At 34.0% G+C, this 17,963-nt stretch overlaps 3 protein-coding genes across 11 annotated transcripts; 2 read left to right on the forward strand and 1 right to left on the reverse strand.

Annotated features, from left to right (window-relative positions):
- Positions 1-2,762: 2,762 nt before the first annotated feature.
- Positions 2,763-8,826, forward strand: LOC103484108 (protein REVEILLE 6-like). 9 transcript variants are annotated; one of them, XM_008441055.3, is made up of 8 exons: positions 2,774-3,147; positions 3,502-3,559; positions 4,297-4,420; positions 4,505-4,690; positions 5,252-5,356; positions 5,989-6,098; positions 6,216-6,275; positions 6,487-6,681. In XM_008441055.3, exons 1-8 carry the CDS (start codon positions 2,930-2,932, stop codon positions 6,529-6,531), a joined length of 906 nt encoding a protein of 301 aa, XP_008439277.1. In that variant the 5' UTR covers positions 2,774-2,929; the 3' UTR covers positions 6,532-6,681. The 9 variants fall into 9 exon arrangements, with proteins under 9 accessions (XP_050942673.1, XP_008439277.1, XP_050942671.1 ...); XM_051086714.1 differs by lacking the exon at positions 6,487-6,681 and adding an exon at positions 8,527-8,826 and having other exon boundaries at positions 2,775-3,147; positions 4,499-4,690; XM_008441054.3 differs by having other exon boundaries at positions 2,775-3,147; positions 4,499-4,690.
- LOC103484110 (heat shock protein 83) lies at positions 8,449-11,983 on the reverse strand. The gene is made up of 4 exons (XM_008441060.3): positions 11,436-11,983; positions 11,160-11,301; positions 10,773-11,053; positions 8,449-10,240 (listed from the first exon to the last, which is right to left on the reverse strand). Exons 1-4 carry the CDS (start codon positions 11,571-11,573, stop codon positions 8,690-8,692), a joined length of 2,112 nt encoding a protein of 703 aa, XP_008439282.1. The 5' UTR covers positions 11,574-11,983; the 3' UTR covers positions 8,449-8,689.
- On the forward strand, positions 11,978-17,611 carry LOC103484111 (glutaminyl-peptide cyclotransferase). The gene is made up of 11 exons (XM_008441061.3): positions 11,978-12,699; positions 13,181-13,237; positions 14,059-14,094; positions 14,437-14,501; positions 14,869-14,932; positions 15,228-15,345; positions 15,629-15,726; positions 16,229-16,299; positions 16,398-16,425; positions 16,615-16,666; positions 17,086-17,611. Exons 1-11 carry the CDS (start codon positions 12,427-12,429, stop codon positions 17,196-17,198), a joined length of 975 nt encoding a protein of 324 aa, XP_008439283.1. The 5' UTR covers positions 11,978-12,426; the 3' UTR covers positions 17,199-17,611.
- The last annotated feature ends 352 nt before the right edge of the window (positions 17,612-17,963 follow it).

The following is a 17,963-nucleotide window of genomic DNA, read 5'->3' on the forward strand; positions in this document are numbered from 1 at the left end:
AACCATTGAGTTAATACTTGTTGAATAATTACACTGTCACTTTTATACGCATGTTCACCACCCACTCCATTTCTCAACAATTTGGGATTTATAATTTAGTAAATACTTGGAAAAAAACCGTAAAAAGGTAATACTTAAATTTGAACCTAAAGGAGGTTGGATGACATTCAACTATCAAGTTTACTGGTAACTGGCATTATTTTTGTTTTTTTTATATATATCTTATATATAAAGAATATAAAGTTGCGGGGAGACCCCAACCCTATTGAACCGATACTAAAAAGTCTACGAATAAAATCTATCTATACAAATCTAGTCAACGTGAAATAGCATATCATACTTATCGTATTATAAATATTTGATGTTAATTGAATTACGTTTTTTTACTTAAAAAAACTGATAAATATCTATTTATAAGAGTTTACATCAATTTAATTTTATACTAACAAACATTCTTCATATACAAAAAAGAATAATACTTAAATACATCCTAAAATGGATAATTTATTAAAATATAGTTGTTTTTAGAACTTATTACGAAAATAATGCTATCCTAAAAGAATTTACTAAAATCCAGCTACTTTTCTTTTTTTTTTTTTTTCATTTTCTTTAATCTGTTGCAGTAGGGCTAGTTCTCAAAACTCGCCCAAGTTAGTTTATTTTTAAAAAAAAAAAAAAAAAAAAGCAAAGAGATGGGCAGAGTCTTGAAGACTCGCCCTCCTCACCATTTCTTTTCTTTTCTATTATTTAAAAAAATTTATTTAAATATTTCTATTTTCTATAATTTAAAAAACTTATTTAAATATTTTTATTTTCTATCATTCACTTAATTATTTACTCTTGAAAAAAAATTGTAAAATTTAATTTTTAATTATTATATTATATTATATTATATTATATTATATTATATATATATATGTATATATAAACTTAACTTTAACTATTTTAAAATCATTATTAATATTAAATGGTTGAGAGAGAAAATAAGGTAATAATTTCAAATTTGATCCTAGCCTACTAGATATTAGGAAATTCCTATCTAATTGAGGTAGGATAAAAATAAATCTTACTAAAATTTTGTATAATGGTTCCATACGAGTTATCTAATAATTTCTTACTTCTTTTTTAATGTTCAATTTCCTTACTAATTTAGACACTATTAATGTAATGTGAGGGTACAAAATTTAAATGATCTTGCTAAATGATCGTTTTGATTTGTAGTGAAATAATAAGTTAAAAATGACACAATACCTAATAATGAAAAAAGAATAAGGAGATGGCACGAATATGAGAAATGACAAAGAAGAAAAAAATTATGGAACAAGATATGAAGAAATCACAAGAAGAAATGAGAATATGAAGAAGGAGAAGTATTAATATAAAGAAGAAACGTGTGTATTCAACGAGAAATTCAAAACCAATAAGAAAATGATAGGCAAATATGTGTCAGTGTTATTTACAAATAGTCATATCACAGATAGTGTCGATGGGATTGATTATGACCAATCTCTATGTGACAACTTAAATAGAATGTAGGATCTAATTTGGCATAAACATATACTCAAAAGAGGAAGAAAAATAAATTAGTTAAAATGTGAGAGAATGTGAGTTTTTTTGTTAGAGGAAGAAAAATAAATTAGTATTAAATTTTAAAAAACTTAAATTAATTAAAATGTGGGAGAAGATTAAATTAGTTAAAATAATCCTTTTTTAAAACGATGACCATGACATTTTTTAATTCAATTACTTTCTTTTTATTTAAATTCTTAATTTAACACATTTTAAACTTTTTAATTCAACACATTTTAACATTCATTGGTCACATTTTAACTAATTCCTTAAAACTCTTTCCTAATATTTTAATTAAATTAAAAAACTAAACTATAAGGATGGAGAAAAAATCGAAAAGTAATTATTAGATAACTCATATGAACCATTGTAAGATTTATTTTTACCATACCTCAATTAGGATATGAATTTCCTAATATCTAGTAGGCTAGGATCAAATTTGAAATTATCTTTACTTTGTGGCCTTATTTTCTCTCTCAACCATTTAATATTAATAATGATTTTAAAATAGTTAAAGTTAAGTTTTTAAAAGAATTATATAATATAATATAATATAATATAATATAACAATTAAAAATTAAATTTTACATCTTTTTTCAAGAGTAAATAATTAAATGAAGGATAGAAAATAAAAATATTTAAATAAATTTTTTAAATTATAGAAAATAGAAATATTTAATTTTTTAAATAATAGAAAAGAAAAGAAATGGTGAGAGGGCGAGTCTCATCTCTTTGCTTTTTTTTTTTAAATAAACTAACTTGAAAGAATTTTGAGAACTAGCCCTACTACAACATATTAAAGAAAATGAAAGAAAAGTAGCAGTATTTTAGTAAGATATCGTTATTTTTGTAATAAGTTTTAAAAATAACCATATTTTAATAAATTATCCTCCTAAAATGTTCTTTTAATTTTATACACAAAACAAATATCAATTGTGAAAAGCACATAAATACTTTTCGCTAAAAAAACCCACGAATAATGCATTGAAGATGAATGGATAAACGAAAAACTGTCCGAACATTGGATCAGTGGCACAGATTCGAGTTCCATACGTGGGTCCCAATCAAAATATCTTGTACTGAGGATGTCTTAAAAACCACTTTTTTAAGCCACCGAGGCATCGACCGACACGTGTCTGCCCCTTCTTAAGGGCACTATCTTTTATCCTTTTTTCCACTTCCCATGCAACGGTTCCCTTCCTTCCCTCCATCTTCCCAGCCCCAATCTTCTACCTGCCACCACACCCTACCCTCCGGGACCTGATTGACCACGTGGCACCTTCTAATAGACTGGTTTCACCATGCCATATCTACACCCCGCTGCATCTGATATTTCCTAAGTATCTTCACGGAAATATCTATGGCACTGAGGCAACTGCAAACAGCCATTTTCTCGAACCTCCCGCTTCGTCTGAGCCCTGATGTAGGATCCCTACGAATGGCCTTACCCTTCGAGTCTGTTACCACGTCTTCGAGAGATGACCTTTCGAAGAGAGCTCGTAAGCCTTACACCATCACCAAGTGTAGAGAGAGCTGGACCGAGCCAGAGCACGATAAGTTCCTCGAAGCTATTCAACTGTATCTTCTCCGCTTTCTTTCTCTTCTTTTTACTTCTTCTTCTTCATGATTGTCTCTTTGTTGTTCAATTTGAAATTTTTTCCATGTTGATAACATTTCCTGTTTGGAATTGTGTGCTCGAATCCGGCATCCTTTGAGGTTTCCGAATTGGAGGCTTGTGCGGTTTGTTTTCGAAGTGACTTTGGAGTATTTGACTGTTTGTTTTTTTGGTTTACTTTCATCGGGACAGGAATTGTAGTCTGTCTGTTTGATTATTTGGAGTGAAATGAGGCAGAAATGTGTTTGAATCGTTGTGTTGTGTTTGTTTGGAACTCTGATTGTTGATCTTGCGTTTTCTTTTTGATTGTTCTTTAGCTTTGATCGCGACTGGAAGAAGATTGAAGCTTTTGTTGGATCGAAGACTGTCATTCAGGTAATGTAAGACACTCGTCTCACGTCCTGTTTTTATCTGAACAAATCTGGGGATCTTTTCATTCTTTTCTGGAATTTTGGTCTTTCAAAATACCGCTTCTAAGATTATAGACATGTTCGGGAAATTGGATCCTCATTACATTATTTAAAGATTATGAAGTAAATTTCTATCTCTTGTTCTGTTCGATTAAAAGAAATCAATTCCGATGTTCATGTTATTCTCAAGTTCATACAAACGGAAAAAGAATATATGAGAAAGTTACTATCTCCTGCTGACTTGGAGATGTAGGAAGAAATGGTGAAACAGAGACATATACAAATTTTGTCTTTGTTTTAACTAATTTCTGTTTAAGTTTGGATTTAGAAGCGATTTAACACTCTGCTCTTGTCCGTGTTCAAGTATTTTGTTTTGATAGTTGAAAGCTCAAATTATTATTATACCGTAAGAAAATTCTCATTGTTAAATTTCTACCGTAAGAAAATTCTCATTGTTTGCCATATTTACAAATTTGTATATTGTAACCATCATCTCTCATTCCACCCGAACACAGACAAATAAGTGCTTAGTTCTTTCATTGGAACAATCTTCATTCAAAATGTTACATTCTATCTTATTTTCCATTCAATTTCGTACTCTATTAATTTCTACCGCTAAAAGCTAGCTACTGAATATCTTGAAGAATGCTCTAGTTCTTCAAATATTGGCTCATCTATTATAAATCTTCTGAACATGATTAGATACGTAGTCATGCTCAGAAGTACTTCCTGAAGGTTGAAAAGAGTGGGACGGGCGAACACTTGCCTCCTCCACGACCAAAGAGGAAAGCTGCTCATCCATATCCTCAAAAAGCTTCGAAAAATGGTCAGTAAAATTTCAGTCTGTTTTTCTTTTGACAATGTAATTCTGTTAAAGCTTTCTGGTAATGGAAACCCATTTTAGTCTCAGGTGTAGCACTAGTGACAGTGCCATTTCAATCTTCTTCTGTTGAACCGAAATATAATATAAAGCCAGATTCCTCTTCTGCTCCAGCCAGTTTCATTTCTGCTACTGCCATGTCATCTAGGGCAGATAACTCTATCCAGACAGTCAATTTCTCTCAAGGTGCAAGAGGTTTGAATTGTGAAATCACAAGTGAGAATTTGAATCAGAATAAGATCTTATTTTTCTGTAGTTTTGCTTAGACAGTGAACCTTTTCTTGGTTTCGTTTAGTCTTCGGAAGGGGTTGAAAATTTTATTACTAAACTTCTGTTTCCCGTTTTACAACATTCAATTTTTTAAAATTATGTTATTACTTTTCAGGAGTGGTGAAAAACCAAGCAGCTTTGAAAACAGAAAAAAATAGTCTTAAAAGTTACTTAATAAAAATAGAAACGGTTTTCTTCAAACAGAAAGGATTAGAAATTTCATTACTTAATAACTTACAAACTTTTTTTCGTTCCTTTTGTTTTGAATGCTTTGAATGCATTCCCATTTAATAACATTTAATTTTAGATGATACATCATCACTTCTTTTGTTCTCTAGAACTGTTTTAAAATATCAAGTACTTTTGCAAACGAAGAAAAGAAAAATTGAAACCTCGTTTGTTTTTAGAATTTGGATAATAATTCTAAAAAAAATGAATATCTAAAAAATAACATAACAAAAAATTAAATGGATGTAGTCATATTTCCTTTCCAATTTATGTTTGCAGGGCAAGTAATAGAAAACAATTGTAGTAGTAGCACGGACCGCACTACAAGAACACGCTTTCCAACCAAGTCAAGCATCGAGGAACATAACAACCTTCAGTTGAGAGGTCAGTTTTGATGATTACGATTTTTTTTTTCTTTGCCTGATTGGTACTTGTTGGAGAAAAAATGGTCTACCAAATAAAAACGCACTCCATTAAGAAGCAGCTAAGAATAAAGCAGAAAATTGTAATATACCAACGGAACAGTTCGGAAAACCGTCCAATTCCTTTCTAGCCAGTGTTTCAGAAAGCAGCTCTAAATTGTGTACGACGCAAATTTATTTCCGACTTCAAAAGCCACGTGCAATGATGAACATCATTTCTTGCTCTGAGCTAGTAGCTCAAACCAACCCCTATGTATCCAGAACATTCAATGAAGACTACTTGACTCTGTACCCTTGGGAACTGGACCTCAGTTTGTCATACTCTTTCACTGGACTGGTTTATACTTTTTACCCTTGATCTCAAACTATGTCGATCTTTTGAGGTATATTGTATAGTTGCTTGAGACTGGCTAGTAATCTCAAGTATTTTCAGGTTATTGCAATCCATAGACAAACTTCACTTTACCGTCTGAAAGAGAGACCGGCGTTTACATAATTCAGTTCCTTCACTTACTATGGATCCACAGAAAATTGACCTGAAGTTGCATCTTCGTTCCTTTATTGATGCTTTTTTAATCTTCAAATTCATTGCAGTACTGCCAGATTTTGGTCAAGTCTATAACTTCATAGGCAGCGTGTTTGACCCGAAAGCCTCAAATCATTTGAAGAGGTTAGAACAGATGGACCAAATAGACGTCGAAACTGTATGTTCTTTCTCCCTATTTCATTCCTTCCACTTCACAAACATAGTCTCTTCTTTAACATCCTTTGTGCTTAAAACAACTTACACTGTAGATATCTGATCTTCTCATTCTCTTCAGGTGCTGTTGTTGATGAGGAACCTAGCCATTAATCTCACCAGCTCCGACTTTGAGGACCATGTGAGTTTATATCCTCAATAACGAAAATATGCTTTTGCAAAAACTTATGGGGAAAATCTGTTTGCCGTTTGAATTCATCACCTTGACGATCCTTTTATTTTGCCCTTAACCCCCACCCTTAAGTATACTGAAATAAGAAACATTCCATTCTCGAGAGAACGTGCTTCTATTTATTTTTCTAACTTGTTTTTTATTACATATTATCTTGCAGAAAAGGGTACTCTCATCGTATGATTGCTTCATGGAACATGGTTAGAAATATAACAAGAAAGCTGAAAATCTAGAAATGAAACATAAATCAGTATATAATGAACAACATGAGAAACTGAACAGATAAAATGCTTGTTGGATTACACGATACCTCAAGGAGAACATCCTTCGATTCATCTAAAACAATTTCATCAAAGTTGTCTCCAACCACTATTTTCACGTCACCGTCATTCTGCATGAATAGAGAGGGAAACATCTTAGAAATCAAATACGAAAAGTAAAGTTATACTGACAGGAAATGTGAGTCGGTTCAACTTTTTTTAAAAAAGAAAATAAAGAAAACAAAGACTTTTCATTGAATGAAAAGTGCGATAGTTCAACTTACAGTCTCGGGAATGGGATCTGACTTATAGAATGGTTTTAGCTTGTCTTCCAAAAAATTTTCTGCAAAAGCCTGTCCAGTGAATTGGATGAGAAAAGAGAAATTAGCTGAGAAGTTGAAGTAAAAGAATACTCTTTACAGGGATAGGAAGGAAGATTAATTAGTGGACCTTAATATTTTCCAAGGTAACTTCCTTATCAAGCACGAATTTCTTGCTGTCCTCATTTCCAGTGTATCCAAGAACCTACATAGAAGCAAAAATTTTAATTTCATCACAAGATATACTAACAACCAAATTCAACCAACCGTCCTAATCAAACACAGATTTCTCGCTGACCCATATTTCCGGTGAAGTAGAACTTGTTTCTAAAATTGGGATGCATACATTCATGAAAATTGAAAATGTTTTCTATGTTTTCAATTTCAAAGCCTATTTGTAAAATCATTTTCATACTGTCGTATGTTCATTTGATTTCTATAACATACTGACTCTAAATACAACACATTCGGTGGAAATTGATGTTTATAGGTAGGCAAGTTTCACTTTGGAAATACATGAAAAGGACAGCTCACACATTATATAATATGTACTACCGAGTATATTCTAAATTTTAACAAACATAGATTACATAAACCTATTTTTCATATAATCCAAATGCATAATACAAATTTAAACTTCCCAATATCAAGCTTGCTAAAGTTAAACAAACGTACGAAAGTTTTATTTGAAAATGAATATATCAGAGGTAATGAAAAAGATAACCTCTGGACCATTGCCATTAATGCCAAAATATTCTGATACTGGCTTTCCAACCTCCTCATTATCAATCTCCACATAAACGAAAATAAGCTGCATCGAAACACATAAAATTAGAAAGAAATACAGAGAGCAACCCTGGATTCCAAAATAGTATAACAATGCATCTCACAATTCCTCGTTAATATCTACATGAAAAATAAGACAGTTTGCTGAATTTGCAAGCTAAGGACAACAAAATATTCCTAGTCACTGAGACTAAACTTTCGAATTTGAAGTTAGCTTCTCAATTCTCAAAAAAAAAAAAAAGAAAGAAATAATTTACTTAGCAACAACTGTACCTTTCCTTTAAAAGACTTGGCTGCCTCTTCAAATATGGGAATGAGCCTCTCTTCGCCCTTGGAGGAAATAGAAATGGCAGCTACTAATTCATCCAATCGTACCTAATTGAGCTTCCTAAATATTATTGCACTAGATATCCAGTCTTGTATTAATGTTGTATATTCGCCTACCATCACTTCTCAGAGTAAAAGAGACTTGAAAAACATTCTCTAAATAACTGTACTTTCCACTCATGTTATCATACCTTCTCTTCCAAAATATAACTCCTAACCTAGTACAAACTCTAACTCTAACCTAGTCCAACCTAACCAGAAAAAAGTGGAAGGAATGACAATACATTGTCATGTTCCAGCAACACTTCCACTGTTCTAAGTTTTGACATCAAGATTTTGATACTTCATTAAAAGAGATGATCTGAAGTTTGCCTAATTCTTTTGCTTCCTGATTTTCAGGACATATAGATGATAAATATGCAAAGATGCTGACAAAAAAAAAGATCTGTTCATATATTTGGAGTAACACGCTTTAGCACTTACACATTTTCTCCTTGATTACAACAGATGATGATGTAAAACAGGAAGCAAGACACAAAAACCGACATTGACGCTGATCAATGACTGGACACAAGACATCAACTTTCCTCAAAATACATTCACAGACACCTCAATATCAACACGATGACCAGCTAAAGAAATTGGATGATGGATGATACAAAGGATTGGCTTAGTCTACTTCCTCCATTTTGCTCTCTTCAGCAGCATCTTCCTCTAAAGCAGGCATGTCTGCGTCATCTCCTTCATTTTCTTCCTCATCAATGCTAAGACCAAGTTTCAACATTCTGTGGATTCTTGCAGCAAATGTGTTAGGATCATCGAGGCTGAAACCAGAAGTTAACAGAGCAGTTTCAAAGAGAAGCATGACTAAATCCTTGACAGATTTGTCGTTTTTGTCTGCTTCAGCTCTTTTTCTTAACTCCTCCATGATTCCATTGTCTGGATTGATCTCCATTGTCTTCTTGCTTGACATGTAAGCGCCCATGCTGTTATCTCTTAGAGCTTGAGCCTTCATGATTCTCTCCATGTTTGCGGTCCAACCATATTCGCCAGTGACCAAGCAGCAAGGGGAGTCCACAATCCTGTCGGAAATGACGACCTTCTCTACTTTGTCGCCAAGGATGTCCTTGATGGTCTTGCATAGGTTCTCAAAAGACTTCTTCTTCTCCTCCTTTTTCTTCTTCTCTTCTTCGGTTTCATCATCAAGCTTGAGTCCTTCCTTGGTTGCAGAGACTAGCTTCTTGCCCTCGTACTCTTTCAGTTGCCCAACAGCATATTCATCAATAGCGTCGACCATGAAAAGCACCTCATAGCCTTTCTTCTTCAAGCGCTCCAAGAAGGGAGAATTCTCAACTGCCTTTTTGCTCTCACCAGTGATATAGTAAATATCTTTTTGACCTTCCTTCATCCTGGTGACGTAGTCCTTCAAGCTTGTCATTTCATCTCCACTTTTGGTCGAGTAGAATCGAAGCAAGTCTGCCAATTTGGCCCTGTTTTGGCTATCTTCGTGGATACCCAGCTTCAAGTTCTTAGAGAAAGCTTCATAGAACTTGTTGTAATCCTCCTTGTTCTCAGCTATCTCATTGAACATCTCTATGCACTTCTTCACTAAATTCTTTCTTATCACCTTCAAAATCTTGTTCTGCTGCAACATCTCACGTGAGATATTGAGCGGCAAATCATCTGAATCAACTACACCTTTAACAAATCCAAGATACTCGGGTATCAACTCCTCACAATTGTCCATGATGAACACTCTTCTCACATAGAGCTTGATGTTGTTCATTTTCTTACGGTTGTCGAAAAGATCAAATGGAGCTCTCTTTGGGACAAAGAGAATTGCTTTGAACTCAAGTTGTCCCTCTACAGAGAAGTGTTTCACTGCAAGGTGCTCCTCCCAATCATTTGTCAAGCTCTTGTAGAATGATGCATATTCGTCTTTGGTAATTTCTTCAGGCTTGCGCAGCCAAATGGGTTTCTGCTTGTTGATGAGTTCCCATTCGTGAGAAACCTCTTTGATCTTCTTCTTCTTTGACTTGGTTTCCTTTTCCTCGTCCACCTCTTCAACATTTCCTTCTTCTTCCTTTTTAGGTTCATCGTCCTCATCGTCGCTAATCTCCTTCTCGGTTGTTTTCTCAACCCACAGGTAGATGGGGTAGCTAATGAACTCAGAGTGCTTCTTCACAAGATCCTTAATTCTCCTCTCTTCCAAATACTCCAACTGAATAATTTATGCATCCAATTAGTGCCGCATTCAACATTATGCAGAAACTCAAAAAACAAAAGTGTAATAGAAGTGACAAAGTAAACCGCAGAGAAATCGACCCAACATGTTAACCACGTGGCAATTATAAGGCCGTGCAAGAGAACACTAGAAAACCAATCTGACCGACCAAAATTGACTGATCTAAAGTCGATCAGCCGGTTTAAAAAGTAAGACAGTATGTAGACAGCCTCACCAAAATCGATAATTGTCATCAATTTATCCCAAAAACCATTCCCACCTACCAATGATCACCCTAGAGGGTGAAGACACTGATAAAGTAGGATTTTAAGGTCTATATCAAATATTGTGCATGATGTTAAGAAATTAGGCTGTATTTGGTCATTCAGAGCCGGATATTATATTTAAGGCATACTAACAAAAAACACATTTCGCATCACTTCCCTATTCCGCTTACGAAATTCATGCTCTCCATTTCGAATCCTAAGAACAGAAAACAAAATGAACTATTATTATAAGATTCAATTACCTGGTCCTCCTTAAGGAAGAGAGTGATCTTGGTACCCCTCCCGAGTTGCTCTCCATTTACGTCCCTTGTGACGGTGAAAGAACCACCGGCCTGTGATTCCCATATGTATTGTTCATCATCGTTATGCTTCGTGGTAACAATCACCTTCTCGGCCACAAGGTAAGCCGAATAGAACCCTACACCAAATTGACCAATCATGCTCACATCGGCGCCGGCCTGCAATGCCTCCATGAATTCTTTGGTACCCGACCTTGCGATGGTTCCCAAGTTGTTCACCAAATCTGCATTCAAGAAACAACATCGAAGCAGTTAAGTTCGAGTTTCCAATATCGCAAGAAAATTGTTGAGTCCAAACTTCAACAGAAATGAACTCGACCTTTCTCTTACCTGCTTTAGTCATTCCGACTCCACTGTCGATGATGGAGAGAGTTTTGTTAACCTTGTCCGGAACAATCCTAATGAAGAGCTCTGGTTGTGCGTCGAGTTTGCTCTTGTCTGTCAAACTCTCATATCGAATCTTGTCCAACGCCTGTAGATTATCAAAACCAAAACAATCGATCATCCGTCATCAAAAGAACACAACCCAACACTAAAAACTCAACAACGACGTAGACATTGAATGTAAAGAAGATACAAGAAGAAGAAGAAGAAAAGAAAACTCACGTCAGAGGAATTGCTGATAAGCTCTCGAAGGAAAATCTCCTTGTTGCTGTAGAAAGTATTGATAATCAAACTGAGAAGCTGGTTAATCTCAGCCTGAAAGGCGAAGGTCTCCGCATCAGCCATCTGCACATCCGCCATTGAATTCTTATACAACCTCACGAATGGAGAAAAACTCAAAGCAAGCGAAAAACAAGGTTTGGAGAGAGCAAAGAGACTTAAGAACAGGATATGCACAGAGATCGCTTGTAACTCGAAGTTGATCCGGAGTGGAAGAAGACGAAAGGTATTTATAGTAGATGAAGAATATAACAAAGTCTCGATCCTTCTACGTTTCTCGAGAGCTTTGATAAAAAGGAATCACGTCTGAATTGATGTTGTTTAAACGTCGTCGTATGACCCGTTGCCGCTCGGTTTTCCCTCGACGGTTTGGTCTCTAATAACGAGATCGAGAACGTTCTTCGGTTGTGGGGTCGTCTCTGGAATGTTCGTTAGCGCGAAATATTGCTCGCAAGAATTCGAACTAAATTTTTCTAAAGAATATTTTAATTATTTTAGTAAAAACATTTGAAAAATTATTTTAAATTAGAAGACTTTTATAAATACAATAAAATAGCACGATTTATTTATTTACAATAGATGGGACCAAATGGTATCTGTGGTTTACATATATACATAATGGTATCTGTGGTTGTGTTTGTGGCAGTAGTGTTTCATATTCGATAAATATTTTGGTTACATAGGTTGGATTTGAAAATAAGTAAAAATATTTATTACATAATTAATTTGATCACTATTTCGTTTCCATATCAAGTTGAATCAAAACTATGGAGGGGAGAAGAGAGTGTTGAAGACGAATCTCCAATGGACAATTCGGAGTCCATCAAATTCAACTTTAGACGGATCCTTAGTTTTTCTTTTGGCTCCCAATTTGCATGCTCAACCTAATTCATTTCTCTCTTTTCTTCCCTATCAATGAACAATCCGCCGTCTAATGGCGGCCGGATCCTTGAAGAGAAGGCAGTCTAAGCGATCCATTTCCAAGCCTTCTATAGTCATGGCTTCTCGGCCTTCTTATCAATCTTTCCTCACCCATAGAAGCACTGCCCTCTTAGTTTCCATTTCTTTGATTTTCTTTGTTGTTCTGGTTTCCGGCATTTCTTTGAATGTATTGCGTAGATCGCCCAAATATGAAGTTCAATCGCCAATGATTTACTCTATTGAGGTGGTCAACGAATTTCCTCACGATCCTCGAGCCTTTACTCAGGTATCCAATTGCTGAGCCATTTCGAATTCATAATTCCTTTTTTTTTTTTTTTTGGTACAGGAGTCTGAATTTCAAGTTTTTGTATACTATGATTTGGATAAGTTATCTAAATATTGGCTCAGGGGAATTTTTCTTCCAATCTAGAATCATTATATTGTTGGTGTAATTGATATTCATTAGTATTGACCATTGTTACGCACACAGACGCGCCTGATGCTCATAAATGGTGACAAGGTCCGAAGTGTTGCTTTGTAATTCTCTGTCTAAGCATTTTTTCTCAAATCAAGAATTGACTAATCACCTATTCCTAATCGTTGTGTTCTTGTTTAGTTGTCCGCTTTTAATTGAATATTCGGTAGAGTTTTTTCAGGAAACTGAATTTGGAATATTGGCTCATCCTATGCGCATTGAACGTTGTTTTTTGTTGGAATGCTATATTCATAAGTATTGGTTTTGACAAATCTGTCTCATGATTCACCAGGGACTGGTTTATGTAGAAAATGACACCCTATTTGAGTCAACTGGCCTCTATGGACAGGTGAATTTGCATTTCTCATTGTAATGGCGTTCTAAACACTTTGATTGCCTTCATTGGTTCAGAATCTTTCAACTAAAGTGTTCTCTCGTTTTCTTTTATTCATTACCTTTTCATTCCCCCTTGCCTGATTGTTTGGGTTCACCCTTCTTTGCCAATTTCAGAGAATTACTGTATGTTGTTTACAATTTTTACCGTGAACTTTTCATCGCATCATTCTTTAATGCTTCTGTTTACTTTCCTGTTTCCTACCATAGTACCATTTACGACCTTATATGAATTCTAGAGGTTGTACAACTGTATCCTTGAGTTCGAAGTATAGTTAACAATTTTGTGATTAGCAATACTACTTAGCTTGTTGATTCTTGTGCTCTGAGATCCACATGGTTTTATCTGATCACTTTCTTCTTAGTTTTGGTAAGAAATTTCTGACCATCATGTTTTTATTTTGTAGCTATTTCTCAAATAGTCATAATTTGGTATTGCTGTATACATGATGGCCTTATGCCCTTGCATCTTCTCTTTCAGCTTATTCCAACAGCACACTAAAATAGATAGGGATTAGAATTTGAGGAGGTTTTCAAGTGTAGTTTCGTTTCCCCTAATCCATCATTTTCTTCTTCTTAGATAAATTTGTCATAGCTGTTCTGAACAACTAAGTTTAAGTGTAAGCAGAATGTGTGTTTGCAGTTTGGGAAATTATTACATTTTTAGTTGTTCAAAATTGTCTATTAACTTGACGAATATTGAATAACTCTAGTTTTGTTATCCTTCAATTTTTTTCTTGTGGCTTTTATCATGACTTTATATAACTTCTGTTGCAGTCATCAGTTCGAAAAGTAGCTCTCTCTACTGGGAAGGTAATTTCCATTTTCAGATTTCTCACATTCAAAAGATAAAGTGATGCATTTTTAATGTGTTCTTTTCATTATTTTGATCATGATTTACACCATTAATATTTTTAAAATTTTTGCCTGATGTTGAGTTTTGATGTTGAGAGAGAGCTCCAATGAAGAGCTTTTGAAGTGCCCGATTTTTTGGACATTTTTTCTTTTCTGTCCTCTCTCTCTCTCTCTCCCAACTTGACTGCATTTTCTTTTACATTGTTCTCTTTCCTTTTCAATCGATGACTGAAGAAACTATTTAAAAACACATTCCATTTTTTTTGTTACTTTTATTTATTTACTTATTTTCCTCTACAGACCGAGGTTCTTCACAAGATGGATGACTCTTACTTTGGGGAAGGTTTAACACTTCTTGGGGAAAGGTTTGTGATAGTTTGGATACTAATTGCATTGTTTTGATATTTTGTTGAAGGAAGTATGGCAAACTACTGTTTTGGATATTAACCAATAACCATCTAAGTATGAAATCAAATGCTCAGTGCTTTCAACTGTAAAATAAAAAACCAGGAATGTAATTGGTTTAGTGTGCTGAAACTCAGTTATTTACTTATTTCAAAATCTATGTCCATTTATATGCAGCCTAACTTTTTATTTCTCATCCTCAAAAGCTAATTTGTTCTTACTTTACTGTGTCATATGTATCTATATCTGTATTCATTATAGCAGCTAGAAAAATGTCTAAGGAGTCTTCAAAATCTCTAATTTAGCACTTTCTATGTTCTTTTGTAGGCTGTTTCAAGTAACTTGGTTGAAGAAAACTGGTTTCATATATGACCAAGACAATTTAAACGAAGTTTGTACTTCATCTTTATTACCTTGTTTTTCAATTTTTGATGTGACCTCTGGGCTGCTTGGTTAATGATTAGGTTGTAAATGTAATGAAAAACACGCCTTTTCTTACCACTTACCAGTAATAAAGTTGGATCAACTATGTTCCTGGACCCTTTGCTCTCAGGTTTTTAATTATACTTAAGTAGAGAGGTGCTCTAAATTCCAATGTCAACTATGTTACATATGTTGAGATATCATTTATAAAAAATATTATTTTAAGATGTAAAGATATAATGTTATTTTTATTCTCCATGCAGGTTAAGGAATTCACTCATCAAATGACTGATGGTTGGGGATTGGCAACAGATGGAAAAATTTTGTATGGAAGCGATGGAACATCAACATTATATCAAATTGATCCAGAGACATTTATAGGTTGCTCTACCATGTAACAACTAGTGTTTTATTCTAAATTGAACTCCATGACTCTAAAAGTTTCCGTATTCTGTTCCCAACTGGTACGAGGATTTTGAATCTGTTCTCAACTGGTACGAGGATTTTGAAGCATTCTTGCCTCGTGCCTCTCATTCTTAGTGTATTACTTATTACCTAAATATTGTTTGCTGAAGAAATAAATATTTTCATATTTTTATTTTTAATTTAGCAAAAAATGTCTCGTTACTTAACATTCATATTGCTATTTTCTCAATTAGTGCAGTTACTAATAAATGGGTTGTGAGATATCAAGGAGATGAAGTGCATAACCTCAATGAGTTGGAATTTATCAATGGAGAAGTCTGGGCAAATGTTTGGATGGTATATTCTCGAAGATATCTATTTCTTTTAATGATTTTCTTTCTTTGTGTAAATTTCTAATTGTCGTTCTAAAGTTTCTAGAGTCTTGAAATAATTGTACTCTTAGGTGTACGTGCACCATAAAATAATTGTTAGCTTGACCACATCTTGGAACTTTTTGTTTGCTACCTAACGGAATGTGGTGTAAGTTCATATGTTTGGTCTTATGGCATTCTAGATCACATTTATAGATCCATAATTGATAGAAACCAAAATTTATATTAACAAGTAAATTCAAATTTTTGGAGTAATCAAAAATGTCTTAATCGTTTGTTTTTGGTATATCATTCTTTGGGGCCTATCTTGCCCAACCAACATTTTAATTATTAACTTTTTATATTTTATATGTCTCGTGATACTGTCAAATTGAATATATTCGATGAAAATATTACACATGTTTTTTCTGTTGGCCTTTATTTTCTCTGCAAGGTTATAAGGTTTGATTTAATGTTCCATTCTGTAGACAGATTGCATCGCCAGAATCTCTGTACGTGACGGAAGCGTGCTTGGATGGGTTCTCCTCCCGACTTTGAGGTCTTGCATTTAATACAATTGTGCTTAGCAGAATTCTAATGAGACTTCACATTGTCAGTAAAAATTCACATTAATCGTACTTGTATTTTCTATTACAGACGGAAATTATTGCAAGAAGGGAAACAAGTAAGTGCTTCAATCAGAATTAAATAGTTATTTTCCCATTGATTATGGTCCTGATATACTATATTTATTGGATGAAACATTAGACAAGTTATCGAAGAATGAAACATTCTATTATCATTTTCCATTGACAATGACATTTCCAAGTTTTTAATCTCTGAAGTTTGTACGACCCATTGTTCTTACTTGCAGATTGATGTTTTAAATGGCATTGCATGGGATAGTGGCAAGAATCGCCTTTTTGGTAAGAACCCTAGATTTCTGATATCCTCTTTGTTAATCGGCATCGCAACTTAATTATTGTTATTATTATATCTTACGTTAGAAAGATAAGTATAATTATATGAAGAGAACGCAATATGCAGAATAGAATTATCGACAAATCCACAGACTTCAACGTCAATTGTTTCTTCCCCCTTAGATTATTAATCCAGTAGTACCCAAAACACACATTTTACTCTCATTTCAATGTGAAAGAATCCCAAAATTCTTAAATGCTGTGCTTTGTACATTGATCTTCGGATTAGTCAAGTCATTCATGTTGGTAGATCTCGTCGTTACAACGATCAATAGTTCTCTTTCCTAAAACAGTTATTGATGTCATAGTTTGTATTGGCATCTTCTATGAACTACCTCACTCGAAAATCTCCATTTCTCTTTCAGTGACAGGAAAGCTATGGCCGAAGCTCTATGAAATCAAAGTGCAGCCATCAAAGGAGAATTATGGTGATGAAAGGATAAAGCAGCTTTGCTTGCGAGAGGCAATTACGTTTTGACTAACATTATGGTCATGAACGAGGTTGACATCCACACGAGGTGCAGTCGATATATACATGAAGTTCACTATTTTTTTAGATAATATTCTGCCTGCACTCGGTGTGATAGCAAAGGAGACCACTTATCTATATGATATGTTCAAGTTTCAACTATATTACTAAAGTTATGTAATTATAGTCTAAATAAAAAAATACGAGGCAAGTAATATTTGTAGGATTTGTGTTTATTCGAATCCTTGTGCTTTGAGTACTTTGAATATAGGGTAGTTTTTGTAATTTTTCTAATAGTCACAGCACATCATTAAGGCCAGTCTTAGGAATTAGAGTTGTTTGTATCTTCAGCACTAAGCACAAACTCCCTGCTTTCTCAATCATTTTTAATTATTGTTCATCATTATTTTCTTTTGGGAAAAGCAATCTCCTACATTCTTTTTCGAAATAATGTTATTAACATGCAAATAGGAAATCTAATCATCAAGAACCAAGATTGCAATTCATTTAATTGGGCGATTTTAAAAGTTTTCCAGAAGACATAAATCAGTTTTTTCTTGAAGAAATTGTGAGTACTAAAATTGACCTTTTCTAATGGCCGATATAAATACAGGGGGAAATCATTTTTTTTCCTTGTAAAGAACAACCACCAAGAAACAAATGCAGAATTCTTCATAAATTTATCAAGTTCAAACTTAATAAATTGAGTTGGACCGAGACAAATTGATTAAATAAATTCTATAATCTTCATAAATTTGTCTTTTCCAACTGAAT

This window comes from Cucumis melo, chromosome 6 (assembly GCF_025177605.1).
Source record: "Cucumis melo cultivar AY chromosome 6, USDA_Cmelo_AY_1.0, whole genome shotgun sequence".
In the NCBI taxonomy this organism is placed as follows: domain Eukaryota; kingdom Viridiplantae; phylum Streptophyta; class Magnoliopsida; order Cucurbitales; family Cucurbitaceae; genus Cucumis; species Cucumis melo.

Excerpts from the sequence above, each read along its gene's own strand:
- LOC103484111 (XM_008441061.3), top strand. The coding sequence starts at position 12,427 with ATGGCGGCCGGATCCTTGAAGAGAAGGCAGTCTAAGCGATCCATTTCC. Across the intron at positions 12,700-13,180 it reads ATCCTCGAGCCTTTACTCAG|GGACTGGTTTATGTAGAAAA; the intron begins GTATCCAATTGC and ends ATGATTCACCAG. Across the intron at positions 16,667-17,085 it reads TGGCAAGAATCGCCTTTTTG|TGACAGGAAAGCTATGGCCG; the intron begins GTAAGAACCCTA and ends TTTCTCTTTCAG.
- LOC103484110 (XM_008441060.3), bottom strand. The coding sequence starts at position 11,573 with ATGGCGGATGTGCAGATGGCTGATGCGGAGACCTTCGCCTTTCAGGCT. Across the intron at positions 11,302-11,435 it reads TTATCAGCAATTCCTCTGAC|GCGTTGGACAAGATTCGATA; the intron begins GTGAGTTTTCTT and ends GATAATCTACAG. Across the intron at positions 11,054-11,159 it reads AGTCGGAATGACTAAAGCAG|ATTTGGTGAACAACTTGGGA; the intron begins GTAAGAGAAAGG and ends TCTTGAATGCAG.
- LOC103484108 (XM_008441054.3), top strand. The coding sequence starts at position 2,930 with ATGGCACTGAGGCAACTGCAAACAGCCATTTTCTCGAACCTCCCGCTT. Across the intron at positions 4,421-4,498 it reads TCAAAAAGCTTCGAAAAATG|TCTCAGGTGTAGCACTAGTG; the intron begins GTCAGTAAAATT and ends AACCCATTTTAG. Across the intron at positions 6,276-6,486 it reads GCTCCGACTTTGAGGACCAT|AAAAGGGTACTCTCATCGTA; the intron begins GTGAGTTTATAT and ends ATTATCTTGCAG.